General features: G+C 39.9%; 1 protein-coding gene across 1 annotated transcript; it reads left to right on the top strand.

Moving 5' to 3' along the window:
- The first annotated feature begins 2,819 nt into the window (after positions 1-2,819).
- LOC117288749 (lactadherin-like) lies at positions 2,820-22,370 on the top strand. The gene is made up of 5 exons (XM_033769577.1): positions 2,820-3,050; positions 15,649-15,792; positions 16,401-16,541; positions 18,402-18,601; positions 21,045-22,370. Exons 1-5 carry the CDS (start codon positions 2,984-2,986, stop codon positions 21,198-21,200), a joined length of 708 nt encoding a protein of 235 aa, XP_033625468.1. The 5' UTR covers positions 2,820-2,983; the 3' UTR covers positions 21,201-22,370.
- The last annotated feature ends 4,619 nt before the right edge of the window (positions 22,371-26,989 follow it).

Here is a 26,989-nt window from a genome sequence, read left to right as displayed (position 1 = left end):
TCAACTCACAACATCCCGTGGACACTGGTATTTTTTCCCCACCACAACGGTCCGGGAGGGGGGGGGAATCTCCTAGTAGGGGATTCTGTCCCCCCTGACTAGGGTTTTCTGTCAGCCAGAGGAATTTCCCCTCTCATTATAAGACTAAATTAATTGTGGTTATATTTGTATATCATTTGTTTTCTTCTGTGCGACTCTTGTAATCTTTTTACACAATACAAATAAGGCATTCCTTTTCATTTAAAATGCTCAACTTTGGAGAACTATGTGCAGCGTAGGCTGCCTGCAAATGTGCGCAGTAATATCATTTCGTGTGATCCTTCAAATACCGACTTGAATCCAAGACTTGGAATTGGGTAGACTTGTGGACAAGTCGTTAAATCGGCCCCACGCGCTGAGATAGTGCTCTCGCGAGATCACTGCTCTCGCGCGAACTGATGGAGTCGAAATCGGGGAGCCATCAGTTCGCGCGAGAGCAGTGATCTCGCGAGAGCACTATCTCAGCGCGTCTCAGCGCGTGGGGTCCATTTAACGACTTGTCCACAAGTCTAACGTTGATACAAAATTACACGTCTTTGAATAACAAGTGTTTTACTGTTTTATTCCTGTTTTAAGGCCGAGTCACACAGTGCAGCGATAACAACAACATCACCAGCATGCAACAAACAGTATTAATTTAACCAAACGATACTCATACATGCCGCTGCACCGCCCAGCCGTGATATTGGAACATGCAGCGGCGGCAGTGTAGGAAACCTTGCCAGGTTGTATTTGTACCAAAACATATTACATCTACATCAAATGTAAAAAGGCATAATTCAAGTCAATGGCAATAGTCACTAGTAGGCCTAGCCTATGCATTGACGAAATCAATTCAGTTGTTTATAGATAGTTACTACCCAGCACAAGTGCATTGAAAAATGTCGACGCCAATGGTGATAAAAATAATAAACAAATGTATTTCATCGTGATATTAGTTTCAAAAAAATGCCTTAGCAATTAATCAGGCAGTAAGCGCACTGAGCCAGATAAACTGCCTCGGAAGGCTATTGTTTCCATTAATTGTTCCCAACGACCATCAGAGTTTCCTGAGAAGGCGTCGGCTGAAGACATCCTCTCGCTCAACTGACTGACATTACGCACAATCCCATTTGTTCTCTCCTTTTTACCAGTTTTGAATGACGTACACGATCAAGGCTGGAACACACCTTGTATTGTTTACATCAATTGATATTGTGAATGGTAAACATAGAACAGGGGACAAGGGACAATAAAGAAACCTAAAGGGTAATAACGAAATAATAAAGAAGACATGAATTAGAAGATAGATACAGAAAGAAGGAAGGTGAAACACATGAGAGACTCTGTTGCATGCAATAGAGTAATATACTTAAACACTGTCTATTACTCGTAGTAAGTATAACTGAAATCAAAGATCATGGTTGCAAGAGTATCCGATTTTGTCACAGTTAGATTTTCAATCCATCCACTTGTTGAGTGCCGTGATTATAGAACCTCTGCTCCACACAATCGTTATGTATTGTTTGATATATTTGTTTGTTTCTTTTTTTGTTTCTCACTTGTTTGACTGTCTTTCCGGCATCCCTCTCCGAGCTCTTCTCTGCTGGGATTTGTCCCTGTAACATTTCCTCTTTAAGCTCTTGTTTATTGTGGCATTTTGTATGCATCTTTTCGTTAGTTTACATATTTTCTTCGTGCACTTATGTATTTATTTGTCTGTCTTTAATATGGAAATAAATGTTGTTTGAATTGCATTGGATTGTCCTTTATTCGGTTTTGACATCTTTAAAACCAACTTTTATCATCGTACTCCCAATCGACAAAGCCACTACAGTGCACTTCGTTATAGGGTCCGGTGCTTGTTTGTAGGACACAAAGTACATTCGATTTACAATATATCGCAGTTTCACGACACTTATGGTCGAAAGCTTTCCTCTTGCCGAGATGCTGTAGATTTTAAGACATTAGTAGAACAATGTAGGGACAACAATGTTCTTCTCAGGAAGACAAACAATATTTTTCAATGTAAAACGTAATTAGTGCTGGTATTTAGTTACCGTTACTCGTAAATACGTTGTGAATATTAAAGTGTAGATTTCGCCTGACCTGAACGAACATTATTTTACTGACATTGTTTTTCTCATTTCTAAATAAAAATACAGTATCTCATCATGGATCATTTTAAGGGAAGCTTTCTATTATCTTCAAACTGTGTAACTCGAATGTTAATTTATTTAGTTAACATAATTTTGTGTTTATTTTCCTTATTTCTTGCTATTTTTATAACTGTTTTCCGTTGAAGTTATTTATTAAGCTATTGTAACTTTGGTTTGTTTGTATTGGTCGAATAAATAATAATAATATTGACGAATCTGTGGACATTGCATTTTTGTGTCACAAATATTACCCAAAACCCTTCAATGAATTCCCTCTAAATTCATAACCTTGATGCGAAGTGCACAATATGTAATGGATATGGTAGAACCTTGCAAGCAATTTATGTGGGCGGCGGTTTGCCAAAGAAAACACTGTCATTGTGATTGTTGCATTAAATTAATGTGTTGTCATAGGCACCGTAAAGGCAGTGGACACTATTGGTAATTACTCAAAATAATTATTGCCATAAAACCTTTATTGGTGACGAGTATTATGGGGAGAGGTTGATGGTATAAAACATTGTGAGAAACGGCTCCCTCTGAAGTGCCATAGTTTTCGAGAAAGAAGTAGTTTTCCACGAATTTGATTTCGATACGTCAAATTACGACGGTAACATCGTTAAGGTATGTACATTTCAAAAGTGTTGTGATCACGTGACCAGTAGCACCAGCGGATTGCGCGTAGCATTTCACCCTATGCAGTGCCGTATCTCCATTATAGCGTTATATACCAATAACAATAGAGCAATCGATGAAAACAGGTAATCAAGCAGTGGTGTGCTGATGCAGTTTGACTAGGAGGTCCAATGATGGTCCTTCATCATTTCGTTTGCGGGGTGTCTCTTCGGATTCTACCCCTATTCATGTTTCTCGGTAAGTCAAATTATCATTTAATTTTTACCCCATGCATAATGTCTCAGGGCCATGTTAGATTATTTAACCAAGTTATAGTCTTGACCAATATTTTGAATCCCGCTTTTACCCTACTATTATATGACACCACTGAAATGTTCACATGCTTATACCTAAAATCATCTAAAAATTACAGAGGTTACCAGAACACGGTGGGTGCGCCAAAGGAGTCAGTGGAGGGGAAAAGTATTAGTTGAGTTTGTCCACAAATATTTTTAAAAACCGATTGAAAGCAACATCTTTACAAAGTGATTGACCTTTGCTTGGGGGCCCATCAGCGGCCGATTGCACAAAGAGCAAATTTCTAAAAAGGATGATTTGGATTTGAATTACATTTTTTTTTTTTTTTTTTTTTTTTTTTGGGGGGGGGGGGGTGGGGGTCTAAGAATATTTGAATTTAATTAAGTTAAATTGCAGTTGCTATGTCAAGAGTGTTGTCACAATACAAATCACTATGGTCATACTAAAAAGTTGTTATGCGGAGAATGCGATTGCTTTGTGGACAGATCGTGCTCTTTGGCATTGTTTTGTTGTGTTTTGCTTTGCTTTGCTTTGATGCACTCTGCTTTACTTCGATTTGCGCTCCTTTGCTTTGCAGTGCTGTGATCGCTGTGCTTTGCTTTACTTGATGGTGCTTTGCTTTGCTTTGCTTTGCTTTGCTGTGCTCTGCTTTGCCGTTCTGTGTTTTGTGAATAATATTTAAGATATTTGTTGTTGCTTCGTGAACAAATGGCGATGTAATGATATAATAATAACAACAATAATCAAACTTATACCGCGCATTTTTCATACTAAAAATAATCAAAAAACGCCTTACGACGGTGAACTCAATTAATAACTTAGTAATCAGTGAATTAAAGGTAATTACTCAAAATAATTATCAGCATAAAACTTAACTTGGTGATGAGTAATGGGGAGAGGTTGATGGTATAAAACATTGTGTGAAACGGCTGCCTCTGAAGTGACATAGTTTTCGAGAAAGAAGTAATTTTCCACGAATTTGATTTCGAGACCTCAGATTTAGAATTTGAGGTGTCGAAATCAACCATCTAAATGCACACAACATCGTGTGGCAAGGGTGTTTGTTCTTTCATTATTATCTCGCAACTTCGACGACCAATTGAGCTCAAATTTGCCCAGGTTTGTTATATTATGCATATGTTGAGATACACCAAGAGAAAAGACTGGTCTTTGACAATTACCAATAGTGTCCACTATCTTTAATAGGAAAATAGCAGAGTCAAAAAATAACCAAAAATTTAAAGGTGTTTTAAAAAACCAATAATCGACATTACAATTGTTTGCAACAATGCAAAGATATTTCAAATTGCGAACGGGTAAATGTTTTAGATTTTCCCCCAAAAAAGATTTAATTTTTGGTTTGCCATATTTGTTGTCCCTTCAGGGTCACCATAGGTAGGGTCTAGCAATATCGTGTGGGGGTGTGTGTGATGACGCCACAATTAAAACGGACCATTCAGACAATGGAAATAAATCAAAAAAATGTTAAGTACAACTGGAAAAACAATTATATGGGCATTGAAACACTTCTTAGGGGTGTTTCTTTCCCCCTAATGTACACAGCAAACATTTTGGTAGTGCTGACAAATACATAATAAATGACCCTATAGTGTGTCAGACTCTCACAATTGAGTAAATTGGAGACTGGGCCAAGGTTAGCTGAGCAAATACAGTGCTTGAAAGAAAACAATGCAACATAATTATCAATAATGATAATAATAATATTGACAATAAAGTTATACACACACACGTATGGATGACACCCACACCAGTTTCTTTTTGTACTTATTATTATTATTACTTTTAAGGTACAAACTGTTCGATTTAACATATTATGTTCGATTTCTGTTTAGCCACAAGCACAATTTAGGTAATACCCGCATTGCAAATTATTTACATATTGTAGGTAATCACCTTAATTGGAAGTAGGCCAAGCAAACATAACAGATTGCATTTAAAATGGTGGGTATAATTAAGAGATGGTTGGAGGCTCGAGCTATCCAGAATGTAGAAATGTTAACACATTGTTTGCACGACGCGTTTATCAAAAACCAAACTGTAACGAATATATTAGTAAGTAAGCCTTGTCATTATTACCTATTTCTCCATCTTTCTAAGATTTCGTCATTTTTTTAAAGCCCCTTAATCATCGATTATGCATGATTATATGTGTTGTGGTATCATTAATAGCATTCGAACTATTTATACTAACGGAACGATGCGTCAGGCCACTATGTAACTGATTTTGTTTACGCCATCCTTTTGGTTGGTTAGCGGGTTGCAGGATCTAATCATAATTTTATTTCCCCATAAAAAAAAAAAAAAAATAAATAAAATCTCTATCGGATATAGATGATACTGAATTTGGGTACTTTTTGTAACACAAAACACAATGTCCCGTTCACATTAAACTTACGTTTGAAGATAATGATTGTAGAAAGCCTACACTGTTAGAACTTTGGGCAAAAAATTGTCCAACTTATTGTCCAACGTTGGTACAATAGTCAGCTTCAACATCTATTGGGCAATTATAGCCCAACGGTCGTTGGTCAATGTCATTGCTTAGTGATTGAGCAAACGACCTACACACAAGTTGGGAATTTACTTCTGCCCAACCTTTGGTTTGTTTTGTATGTCCAAGGGTTGGTAATAATAAGTCTCCCAATACTTGTGTAGTAACAGTTACACAAACGTTGTATAACCATGTTTCCTCATATATTGGTCAACCTTTAGGAATAACTGCTTAGTAGTTGGAATATGACTATGCAATAGATGGGCAACCGTGTATCCAGATAATGACCACTTGGTGGTAAATTTCCGTTCGTTTTTGTAAATTGTTGGGCACAAATCCATTACTAAAGCTCAGTTGTTGAGACTAGATTGAACCAAATTATTCATCCAACAGTTGAGTAATTAGCACAAACATTAATGAAAGACTTCAGAAAGTACTTTTTTGCTTTTCCTTTTTTATTTGTGAACATCAAACAAGCAATGAAACAACGTTTTTGCACAAATAAATACAAACATAGGCTGTATTACTCATAAAACCGTTAAAGCTGCTGACTTAACCATTTAGCCGCTGTCCGCCCAGCCGCATATAGCGATACACTGTATGCGGTACGAGGAAACCTCGCTAGCTTGTGTTTGTAGAAAAAAAGGAACATCAAAAGAAAACTCGATAGTCATTAGTAGGTCTACGCATTTGGTAATGTATCTAGTTGTTATAGATCGTTATTAATTCTCCCTTCACAGTTGACTTGTCGAAGCTAATGATGATGAAATAATTTAACTCATACGAAAAATAAAACGCTCATTAGTAACAGGAAACTGTTCATCATTTATGATGATATTGTCGAAAATTATCGCCTTCGCATTTAATCAGTATGAGCATTGAGCCAGACAAAAGCCTTGAAAAGCTATTGTGTTCATTTTATCCGTGCACAAAAATATTCGCCATGGATTTCAGCAAACTCGGGCGGTGCAGGGACTAAAGGGTTAAACACCCCATCCCCAGAAAAAAATCAACGGAAAAAGCCTGTTTGTTTCAAACTAAAACAATTTTTTTGAATCTGCTTCTTTTACTCTCCGACTACAATATGACTGCCTAAGGATCAACTTGTTAGGTAGCCTTATATACTTGTAAATGGGTTCAGCAGACATTGCTGCAGTGACTTTCAAAACAATGAGAGTTATTGTGTAAAGCAAAGTACTTCAATTTGATGACACTTGCATGACAAGTCAGACAGGTCGGACGTTACTGGGATGTACACTTTCAAAATGTAATATATTTACTCATAACATTGTTTCATACCAAAGTTAAGAATCTGCTTCTATTACACACCAACTATAATAAGACTGCCTAAGGATCAACTTGTTAGGTAGCCTTATATAATTTTAAATGGGTTTATAGCAGATATTGCTGCAGTGTCTTTCAAAACAAAGAGTTATTTTGTAAAGCAAAGTACTTTCTAAACAAAATACAAACAAGAGTTGTCATTTTTTTGACACTTGAAAGACAAGTTAGACCAGTCAGATGTAACAGGGACTTACACTTTTAAATTGTATTATGTTTACTAATGAAACCTTTAAAGCTGCTAACTTATACACATACCCCCCCCCCCCAAGAAAAAAAAAAAAAACAACAACAACAACAACAACAACAACAACATGTTTTTTCAAAACAAAGTTTTATAATGTGATTCTCTCACACACCGACTACAATAATTATAACTTGCAGGTAGCCTTTTATACTTTTAGATGGGTGCAGCATTACTTCAGTGACTTACAGCACGTTTTAATGTGCAAGATAAGCCATTAGACCTCTCAGTGTGGCGGTTTCTTTCGATTGCACACCTTGCTGGCTGAACACACACGTTTCAAAAAAAGTCCATACCCCTGGCACTAAACTTGGTATTTGCAGTCCAGCACATAGTGTGCCTTGTAGTACACATCTACTGCTTTCATGACTGATGTTTGTGGAAAAGCATTTCTTGACTCCCGATCAGCGCTGCCTAATGATAGCACAAAGGGCTGGGGATGAAGCTTTGTGTCTATCCTTCAGGTAGTGTGGCATTATGATATCCTGTGGCATAAAAGAATAATTAATAAACTTGTTAATGTCCTAATACTCAGTTCTTAAGATATAGCGCCTAATATAACATTCAAATGTCAAGTAAAGTGATCATTATTATTTTATTAACAAGAGGATATACAGAGTTATTTTTTTGAGTATGAGAGCTGTTTTAAAGCGCCTTGTTAGGGTTTACAAGGTGACGGCACAATCTGAAGACAACCACGCACGAACACCAGGACAGATCCGTATACTGAGAAGAGTAACAGTAATTTACTAGAGACATATTGTGTGTTACTATTATTTTGTGTTGGGTTTGTAAGAATTGTAATTATTTTCTGAAAACAATGATTCATGAAATTGGGTTTTTCAAAACATACTGGAGTCATTTAAATAAACAAATTCAGATAACAGTGACAAATAGAAGACCAAAGCAAGGCTGCTTGTTTTCAGAGAAGTTCATCACTTACCGTTGAGTGTCGATGGATGATTTCGGGAATAAGTTGCAAATTATCTGCCTCGGTCAGCACCTTCATTGCCTGCATGTCGATCTCATTATCTGTATGAGTTGTAAACAAAAATAAATTTAATTGCAAAGCTGTTACGCATGGGCATAGCTATCCTATCTTAAAAGTAGCTGTGTGTAACTATGCACTGTTTCCAATACTCTTAAAACTAGTGTCATTTTGGTAAATTTAAGGGTCCTTTTTTTTGCTTTGATTTTTGTGTTCCCTTTTTATCAAGAAGTGGTCATTTTGTTTCCAAATTGTCAGCATCAGGGGAAAATAGGGACATACCCCGGTCCAAGGTAAAACAGTGTCACGTACCCCCACTGCTTGGTATAGGAGCACATGCGCCCACTATTTAGGGAGAATATAATTGGCGGTGCACATGTACCCAACCCTTGGGGAGATCAGGAACATGTAACCCAACTTTTTTAGATCAGTAAGCAAACAGTTGGGCAAGATAATGGCATGTACTCAACGTTTTGTAAAAACAGAACCGATTACCCATTTTCTAAGGAGAAAACACCAAATCTTTGGAGATAATTAACAAAGTTTTCCCATTCCTTGGGAAGAAGAGGCCTACCAAACCCATGCTGTTTTAATTGCTATATACATTACATGTTCACCCAAGTTCATCTACATGTTTTATATCATGGGATATTATCAATCAAAGTTAATGATAAGGGGGTTAACTAAGGACACTATTGGACGTTATATAGGCTACTACTACTACACAAGGGCTAGGCATGGCTCTGCGTGTGGCGTCGTGTGTGTGTTGTGTGTCGATGATGTCCCTGAAACTGCGATAACGTGCGGTAGGCCATGCATTCACAGCTCAAGCCGAGTTTTCGGACAGGCCCACACGTTCTTGATCTAAATCATAACAAGAACATGTACTTTTAAACTTTAGAGATACATTTTTCAATTCTCACCTCAGAAAACGTCCGTTAGGGACACTAACGCCACACTCCTCCAGTAATCTCAACACTTGGTAGTCAGCCATCATCGACGTCGCATTATAACTTCCTTGACTTGGTAATGAGCGCGTGTGCGCACGATAACAAAGTTCACAACAAAAATGGTTAACGTCACGCCCTTTCACGCCATAATGCCCATCTGCCGGGAATGTTTCTCCAATTTCTACCCAGCAATTCGTGGTTGGATAAATCTAATAAACAATACCAATTAATTGGACAATGTTTATCCAACAATTGTTGTTTAAACTATACTCAACGTTGGTAACTTTTTTATCTTAACCAACCCTAAAGTTTACTCAATAGTTGAACAAAAATTTACCAACAAATCACAAATGGCGTTTACCCAGCGATATTTTGCCCAGCTCTTTTAACAGTGTACCTAAAAATGTTAGTTACTGAGGTGCTGTAGTTTATGAAAAATGATTAAAACAATGTCATGAAAATACGTTTTTACATGCTAAAATAATTTCGTCTCATGATCACTGGGACGAATTTTTTTTCATGACATCGTTTTACTCATTTTTCAAAAACTACAGCACCTCAGCAAGTAATATTTTCAGGGAAGCTTTCTACTATCATTATCTTCAAATTGTGTAAGTTAAGTGTAACTCTGTGGACATTGTGTATTTTGTCTTACAAAAAGTACATAGACCCTTTAAAGGATACGTTTGATAATCGCTCTTAATATCATTAACAGTTGAGATTATGTCCACTTAAAAGTAATGTGTTTATTGACGAATATATAAGATTTAACACTTCCCTGAAATTTAAATCTGAGAAACGTTTCTATCGAAAAACTCTTCTCTGATTGGGCAATCAAATAATCCCTATAAACCTTGCTGAATGGGCATAACCGCTTAGTATTTATATATATATGTGACCCGCTACGTGAAAATGAGCCAGATGTTGACAATTTCAAGGATTGAGTTATATGCATGGCTGGAAAGAACACACCTACAGCTGTAATTTGGTATATGTCTTAGCTTTGGGGTGTATCGCGTTGCTGAGTTACTTCCGTTTGAAATTAGCCAATACATCATTTTTTTCTGAAAAACGAATTACAAGTAAAGTGATGTTTTAAACTACCATTTCGCGCAAAAGGATACAAATTAGACATAAGTATGATCACAAAATTGGTGTATTCATAGCTTTATTGCCTAAAAGTAAGTGTTAAGGTTAACTAAAGGTTAAACATGCAAACATAGATCTTAAAAAGTAAAAAAAAAAAAAAAAAAATGTTTTAATATCAATATTCAATCGAAAAAACGAAGAAAAAAAACGTTGTTAATTTACGTTACATTTCTCGACGTTTATGGTATTTGATAATCACAAAAGTCGTTAATCATCACTACCCGTGATGAATGTTCCAACACTTCTATTGTTTGGAACCATATATAGTAGAATAATTACTCCGCTAAGAAAAAACATTCACGTGCCTCGAATAATTATTGTTGGCCTTGAGTAAGCCTTAAAGGCAAGGCACTGGTTTAAGTATTTGTTTATTATTAGTTGTTTGGCCTGCCTCATCACTTTTTCTTCCTCATCTCATCTCGCCCTTGATTTTGTCCATTGTGTTTTAATCTTCGTATGGTCGAACCATGGCAACAGTCTTTGTCTTCCTGTTCATTGTTTACCACTTGCCTTTGACTGTGTGCTTTCTGACTCAATCTCCGTCTCTCTCTTTGTTCGTGTACTTACTCATATGTTACACTTTTAGTTACCTGTTCATGTTTGTTGTGTTTTCATTATTTTTTAGCTTTCGAAAGAGACTCTGCTATAGGGTCGAGACGTAAGGCCTTTAAAGGGAAGGTACACGATTGGTAATTACTCAAAACAAATATTAACTTAACAAATGACTTGGTAGCGATAACGAGCATTGGAGAGCTGTTGAAGGTGTAAAAAAGTATTAAAATAATTGGTTATAGCTAGAAGTATGTCATTCTTATCTAAAAGCACACAAGATGACTGGTCTTTGACAACTACCAAAAGTGTTCAGTGCCTTTAACTATTTTGTCTTGTACTTTGTTCTCTCATTTAATGCTATACTGGTGGTCAATTTATCGAAAAAGAAACAATATAAGTGACCAGTGAAGGGTTAAATTCAACAAAGGCGTCTACAAGTTGCGAAAACGGGCAAAACAATTTAAGCGTCATCGAGGTCAGTTCATGACATGTTGTTTGAAAAGTCATTATAAAGACCTTTGCTTGTAGAAATAATACGTTAACAAACAAGATAATAAAGAACGCTTAATTTCTGGAGGTGTTTATAAACCACTGCGCTTATACGATTTACAGCCTTTCAAATAAAAATGACCAAGATCTTGGCATTCGACTCTTAAAGGAACACGTTGCCTTTGATCGGTCGACTTGGTTTTTTAAAAAGCGTTTGCAACCGTTTGTTATACAATGCATACCTGATTAGAAAGATATTTTAAAAGAAAGAATATAATGACCCTTGTGGTTTTTCTTTTACCTCGTCGACTATTACGGTCGGCCATTTTTATGGGAGTCAATTTTTTTACTCCCATAAATGGTCGACCGTGTTAGTTCGCAAAGTTAAAGGGGAAACCACGCAATTTCGAGGAAAATTCGTGTGTGGATCATTATTATATTCTGCTTTTAAAATATCTTTCTAATCGTATGTATATTTCATAAAACACGGTTACAAACGCTTTTCAAATACCAACTCGCCCGATCCAAGGCAACGTGTTCCTTTAAATATAGGTCGAGGTAAAGTTAATCACGACATCGTGTCTTAAATAATGCCGCCTCCTCGAAAAAAGGGCCACCTCCTGCTGCAGTGAGACATGAGCTTATTGACGATTCAGGAAAAAATCCCTTGATATGGACGGTCACATCAAAATGTGTTGCCATGCGGGAAAACAATAATAAAATGCAATTCTAATTGTTTTCTGCGAAAATCAATACGGTGACACCTTCACCATCCAGTTAACCTGTTTTAATACTAATCGCTAGTATAGTAATGTTTATATTAAAGGCATTGACCGCTTTTAGTATTTACTCAAACTAATTGTTGGCATATAAACAGCTCCCTTTATGAGTAGCACAGTTTTTTGTAAAAAGGCATTTCTCAGCGAAATAGAGAGAAAAGCAAAAAGCGAACACGTCGGTCATTAATAAAATTAGTACTCAACTCGTGTGAATAAAGACCAAGCTCGACTGTGGACAGTATTGTTAATCACTCAAAATAATTATTAGCATAAAACCTTACCATGAGTAATGGGGAGTAATGGGGATATTATACAACATTTTGAGAAACGGCTCCCTCTGAAGTAATATAGTTTTCGAGAAAGAAGTATTTTTCCACGAAATTGATTTCGAGACCTCAGATTTAGAATTTCTCATCAAAAATTTAATATTACCAGAGGAGTGTGCATTTTAACACAAACCTCTCGTCATAACATGCGTTATGAAAATCCTTTCAAGGTCTTTTTTTAATTGCCTCATTGACAAGCACCCCGTAATAGCAAACAATACGACCGGTCAAAGCGAAGGTCATTTTACCAGGCAGTCGCAGCAACTACCATTTTTTTGTGTATCCGTTCTCTTACTATTCGTTTATGGCCTCTTTCAAGCCTCAACACTTGACTTTTCAAAACACGGATTCAAACAACTGGTGAAAATTAAAGATGGTGAGGGGGCTACCATTTGTAGGCATGCAGAGGACACTGCTGGTAATTGTCAAAGACCAGTTGTCTCACTTGGTGTATCTCTACAAATGCATAAAATAACACACCTGTGAAAATTGAGCTCGATTGGTCGTCGAAGTTGCGAGATATGAATGAAATATAAAAAACACCCTTGTCACACGAAGTTATGTGCTTTCATACTCTTTCTCGAAAACTACGTTACTTCAGAGGGAGCCGTTTCTCACAATGTTTTATACTATCAACCTCTCCCCTTTACTCATTAACAAGTAAGGTTTTATGATAGTAGTGTGTGAGGCATATATGACCCCGTTTTTGAGAGGTGGATCATGATGCACAGGTCGTGTGGATCATGGCTCGGATGGGTCGTTGTAAGTAGATTGTCTGATGGGGGTGTGACGAAGACCCCCCTTTTTGTACCAACAGTAAGTGGGAAGGTCAAAGTGTAAGACTTCACAGTTAAGATGATACTCTGTTGAGTATTAGTCCAATTTTGTAGGTAAGATCAGGTAGGAGTTTGATATTTGTTTTGATATTTCTTTGACCCTAAGAAATAGTGTAAATAACACCCCCTCGGTCAATAGTGTACGAGTCCGATAGTTCTGCTGTCGTCTGCAAAGTTTTAATCGTGTTCGAACTTGCTCTCAGTTGCCGAACCGGACAACAAAGACAACCGAGCGGAAGGTTGATAGATTATTATGCTTTATCAAATTTCCGTTGATAATACTTTTCTGTATTATTGCCAAATCAAACAATACAATCTTGTATGGGGTGTATGATTGAAAAACCATTCATTTAAACATAAGTTTATCATTCTTTTTTCGAAAAATTAAGTATTTTCGTTGGACGTCTCCCGCTCTCCTCCTCCTCATTTTCATAAGCAATATCGTCTTTTGATAGATCACTATCGTCTTTTTGGAATTCCTCATCCTCCTTCTCCTCATCATATTCAAAATCGTCATCATCAGTTGATTCATCACTATCGTCTTCACAGAATCTCTTCTCCTCCTCCTCCTCCATTTCTTCGTTTTCTTAAATTTCATCATGTATTGATTCATTACTATCATCTCCAAGAAACTCCTCCCACTCCTCCTCCTCCTTCTCCTCCCCCTTTTCATGTCAGAATTGTGTGAAGACAATATGAAACGACACCGACAGACACACAAACACCCCAGTATAGGAAGCCAATCGAAAGCTTGTCCTATTTGTGATCACGTGTTTTCCACTCCTATCAATTTGAAGAAACACCTTCAAAATCATAAGGAGGAGGAGGGGAGGAGGAGGAGAAGGAAGAGGAGGAGGAGGAGGAGGAGTGGGGGAGTTTCTTGAAGATGATAGTGATGAATCAATACATGATAACATTTAAGAAAACTAAGAAGTGGAGGAGGAGGAGGAGGAGGAGAGATTCTGTGAATACGATAGTGATGAAGCAACTGATGTTTACGATTTTGAAGATGATGATGAGGCTGAGGATGAGGAATTCTAAGAAGACTATAGTGATCTATCAACAGACGAAAGTGCTCATGAAAATGAAGAGGAGGAGAGCGGGAGACGTCCAACGAAAATACTGAATTTTTCGATGAAGAATGCTAAACTTATGTTTAAATGATGAAAGGTTTTTCAATCCTACACCACAAGATTGTATGTTTGATTTGGCAATAATACAGAACAGCAACGGATATTTTTGTTAAAGCATAAGTGTCAATCAACTGTAAACACTATGATTGTCTTTGTTGTCCGGTTCGGCAACTGAGAGCAAGTTCGAACACGATTAAAACGTAACAAACGACCACAGAACTATCGGACTCTTACATACTTGACCGAGGGGGTGTTATTTACACTATTTTTTAGGGTCAAATAAATATCAAAACAAATATCAAACTCCTACCTGATCTTACTTACAAAATTGGACTAATACTCAACAGAGCATCATCTTAACTGTGAAGTCTTACACTTTGACCTTCCCACTTACTTTCTTGGTACAAAAAAGGGGGGTCTTCGTCACACCCCATCAGACAATCTACTTACAACGACCCACCCGAGCCATGATCCACACGACCTGTGGATCATGGTCCACCTCTCAAAATTATTACTTTGAGTAATTACCAATAGTGTTCACTGCCTTGAAGGTCAACATTGAAATAATGTGAAGCTATGTTAATGTTTCTTAAATTGTGTATTCCTATTACGGATTATAATCTTCCTGCGTATACATAATTATCATACGCCTCTGATTTTCGGCTATATTTAAAAAAAACGCAAACACCTTTTAAATGAGAGTTCCATTTATTCGTTGGAACAGTTCCAACAACAATTATATTTATTCGATGGAATGGTTCCAACAATAATTCCATTTATTCGTTAGAACGGTTCCAAAAATAATTCCATTTATTCGTTAGAAGAACGGTTCCAGCAATTATTCCTTTAATTCGTTAGAACGGTTCCAGCAACTAGTATTATGTCATTCTTACATCTCATCTGTCTGCATCCTCTGGTACGGAGTGTTGACTTTATAAAGAGAGTGGTTATCGGTTTAAACGTTTTTATTTGAGGGTGGGGGGGGGGGTATTCTAAAGGCGCAGGGGCTGCTCCAGCCTCTGCACCCGCTGGTTTAAGGTGCTGAGCTTAAAGCCAAACGTTTGGTTTTTTTTTTTACCATGTGCTTGGTTTTGCTTTCAGCTGTGTAAACGTTCACTCAGAAGACAATTCTGGTGGTGCAGATCCTCTGAATGACACTAGTTTGAATTTTCATGTTGAAACAACAACGCACAAAAATATCCCTCTTCTTGATGAATGGTTATGTTTATAAACGTTTAGTCACTATAGACGTTGTCGACAGCAAGATGCCATCCTACTATGGTCCCATACCCGAGCCGGATTCTAATCAGCAACATAGCGGTAGATACCACTGGGTGAAATCAGCCATGGAGAAACTTCGAAGTGGATGTCAAATCATGGAAGGTAAGGAGCGAACGGCGCAAGAGTTCCATTTACTTATTAAACGCAGTGGGTGACATGTCGCCCAAGATCGACAACAGCCACCACTTGCTACGGGTGCCGCGGTTTTAATTGGTTAAGCCATTTGCGAATGACCAGTCTACATTCAACCCTACCTAAGGTAGCATCCATCAATTCGTCATGATGAGGAGAGAAACAAGTTCATGGGTTCTAATATTACGAAAATATCGCCACTGAAACCAGATTTTGCGGCCACGGCACAAACGAATTACCTATTGCGGGAGATTACAAAACTGTGTAGAAACTTCTTCTGGTAGCGCCCTCTTTTGATTAAACCTCATCCAGCTTATTTAAATTGTCCAGGGGCGGGGGGGGGGACGAAATCTTCAGGATAGATTTTCTTTTGACACGCCTATCCGTGGAATGAAAAAAGGGGAACCCCGTGTGAGCTCCAAGAATATGTGGCGACGCCCCCTGGAAACAAAATAATTGTTGCCCATACATTGAAGGACTTCAGACATTGAGTGTCTGGAAAACTGCAGGAAAAACAATTGTTTTATGTTCTCATTTGAGTTACTGTCCTTTGCTTACAATCGTATTTTTACGTTTAGTTTGCTCTATAGACATGGAACAGCGTCTTGGTATGGCGAATGGGGACATCACAGATGATCGCATCACTGCCTCATCGTATGCCTCTCATCTTTTCAATGGGAATAGCTACCCACCTGAAAGAGCCAGGCTTGATATAACGGGTAAACGTTTGCACTCATAGGCATAAACGATTCCGTTAACACATGGATATAGTAACAACCAATGGGTGCGTTCGTTTAGCTTCCCTGGGTCGACCCCGATGTTGCGTATTTTTTTTTCCAGGACGAACGTGGGCACACAATTACCCCACGTTCGTCCTCCAACCATGAAAAAACCAGACACGTCACCACGTGAGCCTTCCCGTGGTGACGTCAGTGCACCTCGGGCCAGCCCCAAAAGACCCTATCCACAAGTGGGGCTCTAGGGGCTGGCCAGAGGTGCACTGACGTCACCACGGGAAGGCTCACGTGGTGACGTGTCTGGGTTTATTTTCCTGGTTCGAGGACGAACGTGGGGTAATTGTGTGCCCAACGTTCGTCCTGGAAAAAATAAAATACGCAACATAGGGGTCAACCCAGGGAAGCTAAACGAATGCACCCATTATTTATTCAGGCTTGCTCCGCTTTGCTTTGGTTAAATTAAGGACTCGTGACCTTGGGTTGGTCTATGAAAGGCGTTTGAAACCGTGTGTTAAAAACAGCTACCTGAGCGGAATGTTTTCAACGGAAATGGTATTTTAACTTGTTTATAATGCACTTGTTCACCATTTTAATGTAATTTTGATATGTGTACACTTCTGAATATTTCGTAATTAACGACTAAAAAATCAGGCCCCAACCGAAAGGTTTTGGAAAACTAAAAACACTTCTGCCGTTGAGAGCGCGCGTCAAAGGACAATGCCGCTGACGTCATCTCTGGGAGCTTGCTTCAACGCTGCATCAAAGCGGCTTTACAAATTGGAGCTCCCAGAGATGACGTTTTGAGAGTGATTACGTAACAGGGCTTTTCGCAAATCTCTCAGAAAAGCCCTGGATAAGGGCATTCAAAATGATTGTTTTTTTACACAATTGAAATCTTTTTATAGTCATATGACTCGATTTCCCTATTCTTTGAAAACATTTTAAGTGAATTTCAGCAAAGTTTACGACTTGACATATTCGTTCAAGCAGGTCTTTAGAATTCATCTGGTTAGAAAGTTGTTGTAAAAGAAGTATATTTACGATGAATGATTACTTTTAAGTACAATACGTCATTTTGTGGAATCCGCGCTATGTCAAGGCATGTTTGTGTGGATCGTTATATATTCTACTTCCAAAAAAATAAACATCTTTCTAACCATATCGATTTCATAAAAAAAAAGTTTCAAATGGTTTTCATATAGATCAACTCGCCCAATCAAAGGCTACGTGGCCATTCAAACCCTTAAGAATGCAAGAGTCCATTTTGGACGTCTATGCCATTTGACAGCCGGTAAGCATTCTCCGAATAATATCTTCTTCTTTTTTTATATTAAGGGATAAACTATCTCATAGCAACCCCACATTCTTCCATACTGTTATACACCATTCTTCCATAATGTTTTACACAATTCAAGGGATGACCCATAATTAACTATGTAAGCAAGTGAGGTATGGCGGTGTGTCAAATTGTAGGCCTACTACAAGATGTACGCATGCTCGTTCGGTTTAAGTCAATGGATACTTCTTTTAAGACAGCGGACCGGTCCATGGTGTAAACAAATCAGTTGGTGAACGCCCTTGCCCTGGCCACTCAAACGTTAACTTGTGTTTATCATAGTTGAACTAATTTTTATACTGAGAACAAAGAACAAACACGACCACGTGTGTACGAACGACACTTTAATTGAACGTTTTAGTTGTGGAATATGGGGGAAATGCGTGAATTGTGTTGCGTGTTGATGAAACTGGCCGGGAATACCTAGAATAAATGGTAACAACACCCCAAAAAAGAATCCTGAGCGAAGTATTTAAATGTCATAACATGTTCTTGGTTTTCAAAAGGTTTTCCTACTGGATGGTGCGCTAAGGTTTCAAGTCCGAATCCCTGGATACAAGTTGATCTTCAAGACAGAGTGTTTATCACTGCTTTAATCACACAAGGATACGATGTCAGCTATTACGTAACAAAGTATGTAGTGTCTTACAGCGATGATGGCCAAGAGTGGGTCTACGTGGACAGTGCTGATGGAACACGAACCGAGGCAAGTAACAACTTTTATTTTATAAATTTGCTTGGTTATAACCGAGCAGCCAATTTTGTTCAATTTGTCCGCCTGAATTGTAAAATGCGCCTAAACGAAAGTTAAGCTAGGTCTAGGCCTTAATAAAGTTTAATTTTGTTGTAGCGCCTAAATCCATCACCCGGTGACGCTGATGGTGCTTCACCGTTATTGTCCCTTTAATGTGGAATATAGACCCTTTCCATTTTGTCACGAGGCTCTAAAAAAAACGCCAATACTGAGGTAAAAAGCGCCTCACCATTTGGTAATCTTTTTTTGTGAGTAAACACGTGGGGTCATGTAGCCTGAACATCTGACGTCACACTTCGAGGCTCGTGAATAACGCCAGAGACCGGAGTGGCGGCCTCAGCGCTCCGGCGGTCTCAGAGCTCCGGGTGACGTCACCGGAGATTTCGGCACGCAGTAGTCACGGTCTCGGATCTCTGGCGTGCCAAGCTCTCCGGGATGACGTAGAATGCTGTCGTTGCGGGCGTGAGTCCCCAGCGTCCCCCTCCCCCCTACCGCCACGAATAAATCCTCGAGACCTGTTTTGTTATCGTACGACTGCTTTTCCGAGGGGCAACCCTAAACCCTTTTCTGGCTTTCAGAAGAACCTTCTTTGCAATTCCCACTCCTCAAATACTTATTACAAACGTGATTACTTTTTTCACAATACTGTCGCATACGCTACACTCGTTCACAACACGATATGGGCGCCGCCATGACAGCTGCAAGAGTAGACTTGTGGACAAGTCGTTTATGGTCCCACGCGGTGAGATTGTCGAGTTGCAGCGAACTGCTGGTTGCGCGACTACAACGAGCTGCCTGGAGTCGCGGGCAGCGCAGTAGTTGCGCAATCAGCAGTTCGCGCGCGAGAGCACCGCTGCAACTCGACTATCTCACCGCGTGTGACAATAAACGACTTGTCCCTAAGTCTACTACGAGAGTGTACTCGGCACGGCGCTAAAATCGACTACTTTCGCTTGGTGTGCGCAGGCACGGCATGACGTATTTATACTACCGTGTTTGGTAATCTGGAGCTCTGAGACCGCCGGAGCTCCGAGACCGCCACACCGGCCTCAAAACCATCGGATTCGGCGTGTAGTTTGACCTTTGACCTCGGTTATTTCAGATAGAGATAGGCGGTGACTATTTGCGCATCTATGTCACTGCACGTTTATCTATTAAACGATGGTTGTATCCAATGGAATCACTGGATCTATAGCAGCAGGGACCTGTCTTTATCATAGAGGATAAAGACAGGGGTCCATTCAGGGGTCAAGCTGCTGCAGGCGTCATAGCGCCTGCCTTCACGTAAGTCAACCTAGGTACGACATAAAGCAACACTTTGAAGTCTGCCATCTCGATCTTTATCGCCAGTACATCTAGCCCTCTACCACGAGACGAGTTTTCCACGCAGTCCCTGAGAGCAAGTGTCATTTTCAGGACAAGCCACTGGGAACATAGTAGACTTGACTGATGTCCCAATCCCGATAGAGTCCTTTTGTTTTCAGTCATATCGCCAAAATGTCAAACAGAAACAAATTGCGCGGCCGTGTTGTTAAGAGTTTCTGTCCCCCAACGGCGAACATGTACAAACTACTTCTGATAGCGACCTCTTTGTGAATATTCCTCCTTCAGCCCAATGTTCATTCCCCTGTACGCCGGCATCTCGCCTGAATATCTGACGTCACACTTCGAGGCTCGTGAATAACGAGACAGGGCCAGTCTAACCGGTTTTCCCCAACCAATGCCGCACCAGGACAGCATAATAATAACATCGAAGTCTTATATAGCGCACGTATCTACCAAACAAGCCACTCAAGGCGCTGGGTATTTTTATACAAGCTTTCAGAATGAACTGAAATTGCAGTGATGAGTTTTGAGACCCAATAATATTATTTAGCATCTAACAAGGATTTACAAGGTGCTATGGCGCATACAGCAGCCATAGCAAGGAACACCGGGGCGAACCCCTTCTCTTTTCGAAAAGTGCACTGGGTTCTTTTACATGCGTTACACAACACATGGGACTAACGGCTTTACGTCCCATCCGAAGGACGAAGCAATGGTTAAGTGTCTTGCCTAAGGACACAACGTGTCACGCTGGGGATTCGAACCCACACTCTGCTGATCAGAAACACCAGAGTTTGAATTCGGTGCTCTTTAAACCACTCGGCCTTGACACTTCCATAAGCTAAGCTAATTTTGTTTAACGATAAGGGTGCACTGCTTTACAGCTTGTTGGCTAGTTGGCGCGATATGATTTAGGGACCTCTCGAACGAGAATGGGACTTGAATCAAGTTTACGGTGATGACTGACACAACTACAGTTACATCGTAATAAAACAAAACAAAAATAAGACATTACATTAAAACTAACATATTATTAAAACCCTGTTTTTGTTTTCTATTGTAATTTCAGTTCACCGGTAATAACGATGGCGAAAGTCACGTGACCGCTAGATTTGAGGATGGCTTCATGGCCAGGTTTGTGCGCATTTCACCGCTCTTGTGGAACCTTGACACAAGAACTGACTACTGCTGTATGCGTTTTGAGGTATTGGGTTGTAAGAAATAATCGAGAGAAAAACAAAGCTCTGAAAACACACAGTAAACGTTTAGAGCTTGTAATTTTGTATATATTTTGAAACTTTGAAAAGACACATTTTATTAAAGCGGGACGTCGTCTCATTTTGTTTGCATAGACTTTTTCAAAAAAGTAACCATTGAACAAGTGCTAGCTTGAATAAGGTGCATGCTGGTCTAGCTAGATTGATTCGATCGCTAGCGAGATCACCAGCATATAACGCGGGCGTTGTGAAAGAGTGAAAAACCACTCGTTATTATAAGTTATTATGTTTTGTCCGCCACACCCACTCTTGCAAAAGAGCCATATGGCGGACAACCTTTTTTTGTTTGTTTGTGAACGACAGGTACTTTCAACTAGAGTGAGGTTTGTTTCAATTTCACTAAAAAAAAGTGTGACACAGATTGACTTTCACTCTCAAACGAGCGAGACTAACACAACTCAGACAAAAGAGTAACACTTTCGCTATTTTACAGTAAAGAGAGATATCGAGTATTTTGCGAGATGGCTCTTCGAGGTGCCTTTGGGCTATCGTAGAGGTGCGTCTGTGTCTTTATTATCGTCCACCTTGAAAGCATTATCTTCCCATTATTTCAATCTAAACCGAATTCCTTGACTTAGTTTCCCGAGTCAGAGGGTAACCTGTCCCCCTGAGATTTGTCAACCAGTCATGGAGATGAACGAGCGCTGAAGTGGGATGGAGGATTCAAAAGAGGGCGCTATTAGATTTGCCGTTGGTGGGAGGGGGGGGGGACATCAGAATCGTGTGCCATTATTCTAAAATACGGGTGGAACTATGCCAGCTGTTTTAGACAGGGCCAGTTCTTCTAAACGAATGACTGAAAACCCAAATTTTCCAGATTGCAGGCAGGCGACCACAATGTAAAACTACACTGAAAAATCAAAGCAAAGACGATGTGACCTCTGTTTACATTCAAACCGCCGTCTGTTCAAAAAACACCGTAAACGTCATGTTTCGCCGGGCAAAAAGACACGTAGTCGTGGTAAGATTGCATACACTTTCTAGCTGGCTGCCAAAACACAAAGGTTTTGCCCGGCGGTATGCGCGAGAATTATGTTATGGTTTTAAGTCACATCGTCTATACAGGGTGCGTTCGTTTAGCTTCCCTGGGTCGACCCCAGTGTGTGGTGGTTTTTTCCCCAGGACGAACGTGGGTAATTATCGGCACACATTCGTCCTGGGGGAAAAAAACGCCACACACCGGGGTCGACCCAGGGAAGCTAAAAGAACGCACCCACAAAGTCCTTTACTTCGACAACCGATTCTGACGATATTGTGTCACACCCAAAGATTATGGGTGCGTTCATTTAGCTTCCCCAGGTCGACCCCGGTGTGTAGCGTTTTTTTCTCATGACTACCGTGTGCAGATAATAACCCACGTTCGTCCTAGAAAAAAATCCGCCACACACCGGGGTCGACCTAGGGAAGCTAAACGAACGCACCCTATTAGCGCCGCAAGGCGCAAAGATGCGGAACTCGGGCTGGAATGTGAAATCCCACTGGACGCCATTTCGGCAAGTAACTATTTTGATACAACAATAGACCTGTGCAGATCAGTGCAGACAATGACCATTCCTATGAATGGGAAACAAAACATTCACTTGCTGAAATGACGCCCATGCGTATTTCACGTTCCAACAATAGATAAAGCTTCAGTTCCGCATCTCTTTATAATCTTTGGTCACACCTTTGACGAAGTGAGTCGAAATTTTGTTACAATAGCGCCCTCGTTTGAATTAACTAATACTATGTTAAACTTAAACTTGGCTTCAATTTTGCGTCAGTTTGAGAAACACGGTCGGCCATTTATGGGGGTCAAATTTTTGACTCCAATAAATGGCCGACTAGTTAGTTCGCAAAGTAAAAGGAAAACCACGCTATTTCGAGGCAAAATAATTGTGTGGGTCATTGTATTTTACTTTGTTAACATCTTTCCAACCAACGCATTTTACAACAAACGGTTACAAACACTTTTTATAATATACTAAAATAGTCCAATCCAAGGCAACGCGTTCCTTTAACGCTTGCTATTTAAATGCAACAAATAAAGATCAGCACATTATGGTCCTGCACCTAACAACTTTTAAAATGGTTTATTGTGTTAAAATTGGTTTCGGGTATTATCATGCTATAGGCGTTCCGCAGGTCACATCCAGGATGGACAACACTCTGGCTACGTAGGAAAAGGAACAATTAGCAATTTTGCTACAAGTTGTTGGGCAAACGAGAGGCGAGAGCCTTGCCCCCCCCCCCCCCCCACACACACACACACCTCAACAACCCATCAACTCCCTGCCCCATCCCACAACACCTAAACACCGTAGACCACCTACCTCATTATACCACAAACTGCAAAAGCGTGATGTTAAATCGATTCTCTTGGTATCTGTGACAATACCGACACGGTGTTAATTTCACCCACGATTTAGTAATTTGGATATAAATAACACCATAATTGGTGTTGTGATCACATAGCGGGTGCGCTTGATTATATAGCTTCACCAGGTCGACCCCGATCTGCCCGGTACAACATGTACGTTCGAATAGCTTTGACGTCATCGGAGGGCCCACGTGGGTCAGCCCATTAAGTGCCCTGCTTATTGAACGGGTTACTTGGGGCTTGCCCGAGGTGCATCGGACGTCACCACGAGAGGGTGAGTGATCGTTGCACTGCGGGGTCGACACAAGGAAGCTAATCGAACGTACCAAACGATAACCAGGACTAATCAGTGTAACACTCCAGTTTTTGCGGTGCACCTCATCACAATCAACCCCCTCTACCTACGACACCCAAAAGCACCGACCCGCTGTCTCATCCCCACCACACCCAAAACACCACCCTGTCCAATTCCCATCACACTTTGTCATCTACCCCATCCACGTCACACCACAACAGCATCAACGCTTGCCCCCATCCACACCATAATCCTAATACCATCAACCCACTGCCGGCCCCATCCCTACCCCACCGTTAACAACATGCCATACCCCACCCCATCAAACCTCTGTCCGGGGCAACTTTATCTCTTGGCCCAGTATTTTTGTACATATTGTTTTTGTACTGAATGGGGGTGGGTGCCACAATAGCTATTACAACAACCACCCCTCCACTGTAGAACCATTCGTTGATCGAAATGTGTACCCCCCCCCCACCCCCCCCCCCCCCCCAAAAAAAAAAAAAAAAAAAAGTGTTTTGACTTCATTGAGGTCTGTGGATCTTACGAATTTTAATTATTACGAGAATTTTAAAAGGGGGTTGGGTGATTCTGTGCACGGGGAAAAATAATAGTGTCCAGGATTGTGAACAGTGTGGGCACACCCTCTTCAAGCAGAGGCACACCCTCTTGTTTTGGACACTGTTGGTAAAATTACTCAAATTTAGAATTTTGAGGTCTCGAAATCAAGCATCTGATCTGAAAGCACACAACTTCGTGTGACCATAATTCGACAAGGTTTTTTTCTTCTTTTCATTAATATCTCGCAACTTCGACGACCGATTGGGCTCAAGTTTTCACAGGTTTGTTATTTATTTGTATGCATATAATAATGTTGAGATACACCAAAATGTGAAGACTAGTCTTCGACAATTACCAATAGTGTATCTGTTTCTTTAAGCATGTCTGGCAAAGCTCAGTTTGCTTTTGGTTGCTTGGAATTGCCAAAGTGGAGGCAATTCGTGGCAAACGCCGACACAACGTTGTAATAATGTGGTTGAATCAGTTATGTGGAAGCAACACCAAATCAGCTTAACCATTTAGCCACTGTACCGCCCAGCCGCATATAGCGATACACTGTATGCGGTACGAGGAAACCTCGCTAGCTTGTGTTTGTAGAAAAAAGGAACATCAAAAGAAAACTCGATAGTCATTAGTAGGTCTACGCATTTGTTAATATATCTAGTTGTTATAGATCGTTATTAATTCTCCCTTCACAGTTGACTTGTCGAAGCTAATGATGATGAAATAATTTAGCTCTTACGAAAAATAAAACGCTCATTAGTAAACAGGAAACTGTTCATCATTTATGATGATATTGTCGAAAATTAACGCCTTCGCATTTAATCAGTATGAGCATTGAGCCAGACAAAAGCCTTCAAAAGCTATTGTGTTCATTTTATCCGTGCACACAAATATTCGCCATAACAATTACCGTAGCCGTTTAACGAGAGGCATTTATTGTTCCCATGAGAACTTGTACTTTTATACAAATATTACCGAAAGGGTAAAAAATTGTGCATACACATTAAGCCATGGCTATCTTTTAAAATTTGAACTACGATTCCAGTAATTTACTGCAAGAATCTTGAGAAGTTGGATTTCAGCAAACTCGGGCGGTACAGGGACTAAAAGGATATACCTGCAAGTAGGCCTACACGTACAATGTACTAAGGGAATTAAAGGGTAGCGGCGAGCATGCAACGGCCGTTTAAAACCGGCAGGGTCGTTGCCGTGTGAGGGCCTTTATCGCACGGCAACGATCCTGCAAGGTTATACACGGATGTTTCAGAATCGCTGGGGAACAGAATCTCCGGCCAACAAGACACTGCTATACCGTTGTCATCACCTTGAAAGTTTACCAAAGTTTGAATAAAGTATTAACCAAAATTGTTTTCATTTAATACTTTATCGGTCCTTTCGTCCAATTTTGAAATAATTTGTTAACTCTCACAGAAGTTGACCATGGAAAACTAGTACCACCATGCGACGGGAACGGTTACGTACCGAGAGCTCCGAGAATGATCCACGGGCAACCAGCTCATTTCCACGGCGGCATCCTTGGCTTTGACTCAGACTGTCTTCTTGTACATGGTATCAGTTGTTGATGGACTATCTTTACTAAAGCCTCTGGTTTCACTTAGAGACGTAGAGCAGTGCGTACAGAGATCATTAATTGGTAGAACAATGTGAGTTGATGGTTGGGCTCATTGACAGACTCTGAGCAAACATTTGTTATTGTTTTTCCTTTTGTTCTTTTTTTTTTTTGGGGGGGGTGGGCCATGTTTGTGATGATTAACCAACGACTTTGATACACAGTCGATCAGGGTATGTAAATAATACATAATATATATTTGGCTGTCGTGAAACATTATTGTCATTTCAAATTATACAAAGGGTTTGTGTTTCGTGACTGTGATCAAGACAAAAACAAACCCGCTCATGCATCAAGCATTTTTTTGCAGGGATCCCCCGCTATTTTGTTAACAATATTATAAGAGACGCGGGTCAAAGGAGGCACGTGCTCACTCTATAGAGAAAAATAGAGAGAAATACTAAAAGAAAATCAATGTACCCTCTCTTTCGCGAGCCCAAATCTACAAAATGGAAAAGAGCGTGAGTCAGGTCGTGACCCTACCTTATTTGTTACCCCCTTACTATAATCTTTGACATTCACGAAGCTTGTTTACCCGATTAAAGAACGGGTCGCACTTGGGTTCCTACAGTAAGTGTTGCGTGCATATGAATGATACGGGATCGCTTGGTAGGCCGTCTATAACGGTATGATGTAAGTTTAATGTTTCTATTTGAAGTTAATAATAAATGGAAGTATAACAAAACAATTGCGCTATGGTGAAATGGACCATGCTTGCAATTTGTAAACACTTAGGTAGACATTCATTTCCGTGTAGACCTCCAACATAAAACCCAATGCACCCGCCCGCCCCAAGTGTACGTAGATGCGTCAGAAGTGAGCACGACCGTTAAACTGATAGGGCGCCCTCTTTCGACGGTCGTAGGGTTCCGCCAGCAGTAGTCAGTGA

Source organism: Asterias rubens, chromosome 4 (genome assembly GCF_902459465.1).
Source record: "Asterias rubens chromosome 4, eAstRub1.3, whole genome shotgun sequence".
NCBI lineage: Eukaryota > Metazoa > Echinodermata > Asteroidea > Forcipulatida > Asteriidae > Asterias > Asterias rubens.
Note: the sequence above shows the minus strand (reverse complement) of the source record. Positions and strands in the feature narration are given on the sequence as shown.

What these genes read in the sequence shown, in the direction of transcription:
- LOC117288749 (XM_033769577.1), top strand. Translation starts at nt 2,984, where the DNA reads ATGATGGTCCTTCATCATTTCGTTTGCGGGGTGTCTCTTCGGATTCTA. An exon ending in TGGATGTCAAATCATGGAAG is followed by an intron (nt 15,793 to 16,400) that starts GTAAGGAGCGAA and finishes TTTTACGTTTAG; the next exon opens with TTTGCTCTATAGACATGGAA. An exon ending in AGCCAGGCTTGATATAACGG is followed by an intron (nt 16,542 to 18,401) that starts GTAAACGTTTGC and finishes GGTTTTCAAAAG; the next exon opens with GTTTTCCTACTGGATGGTGC.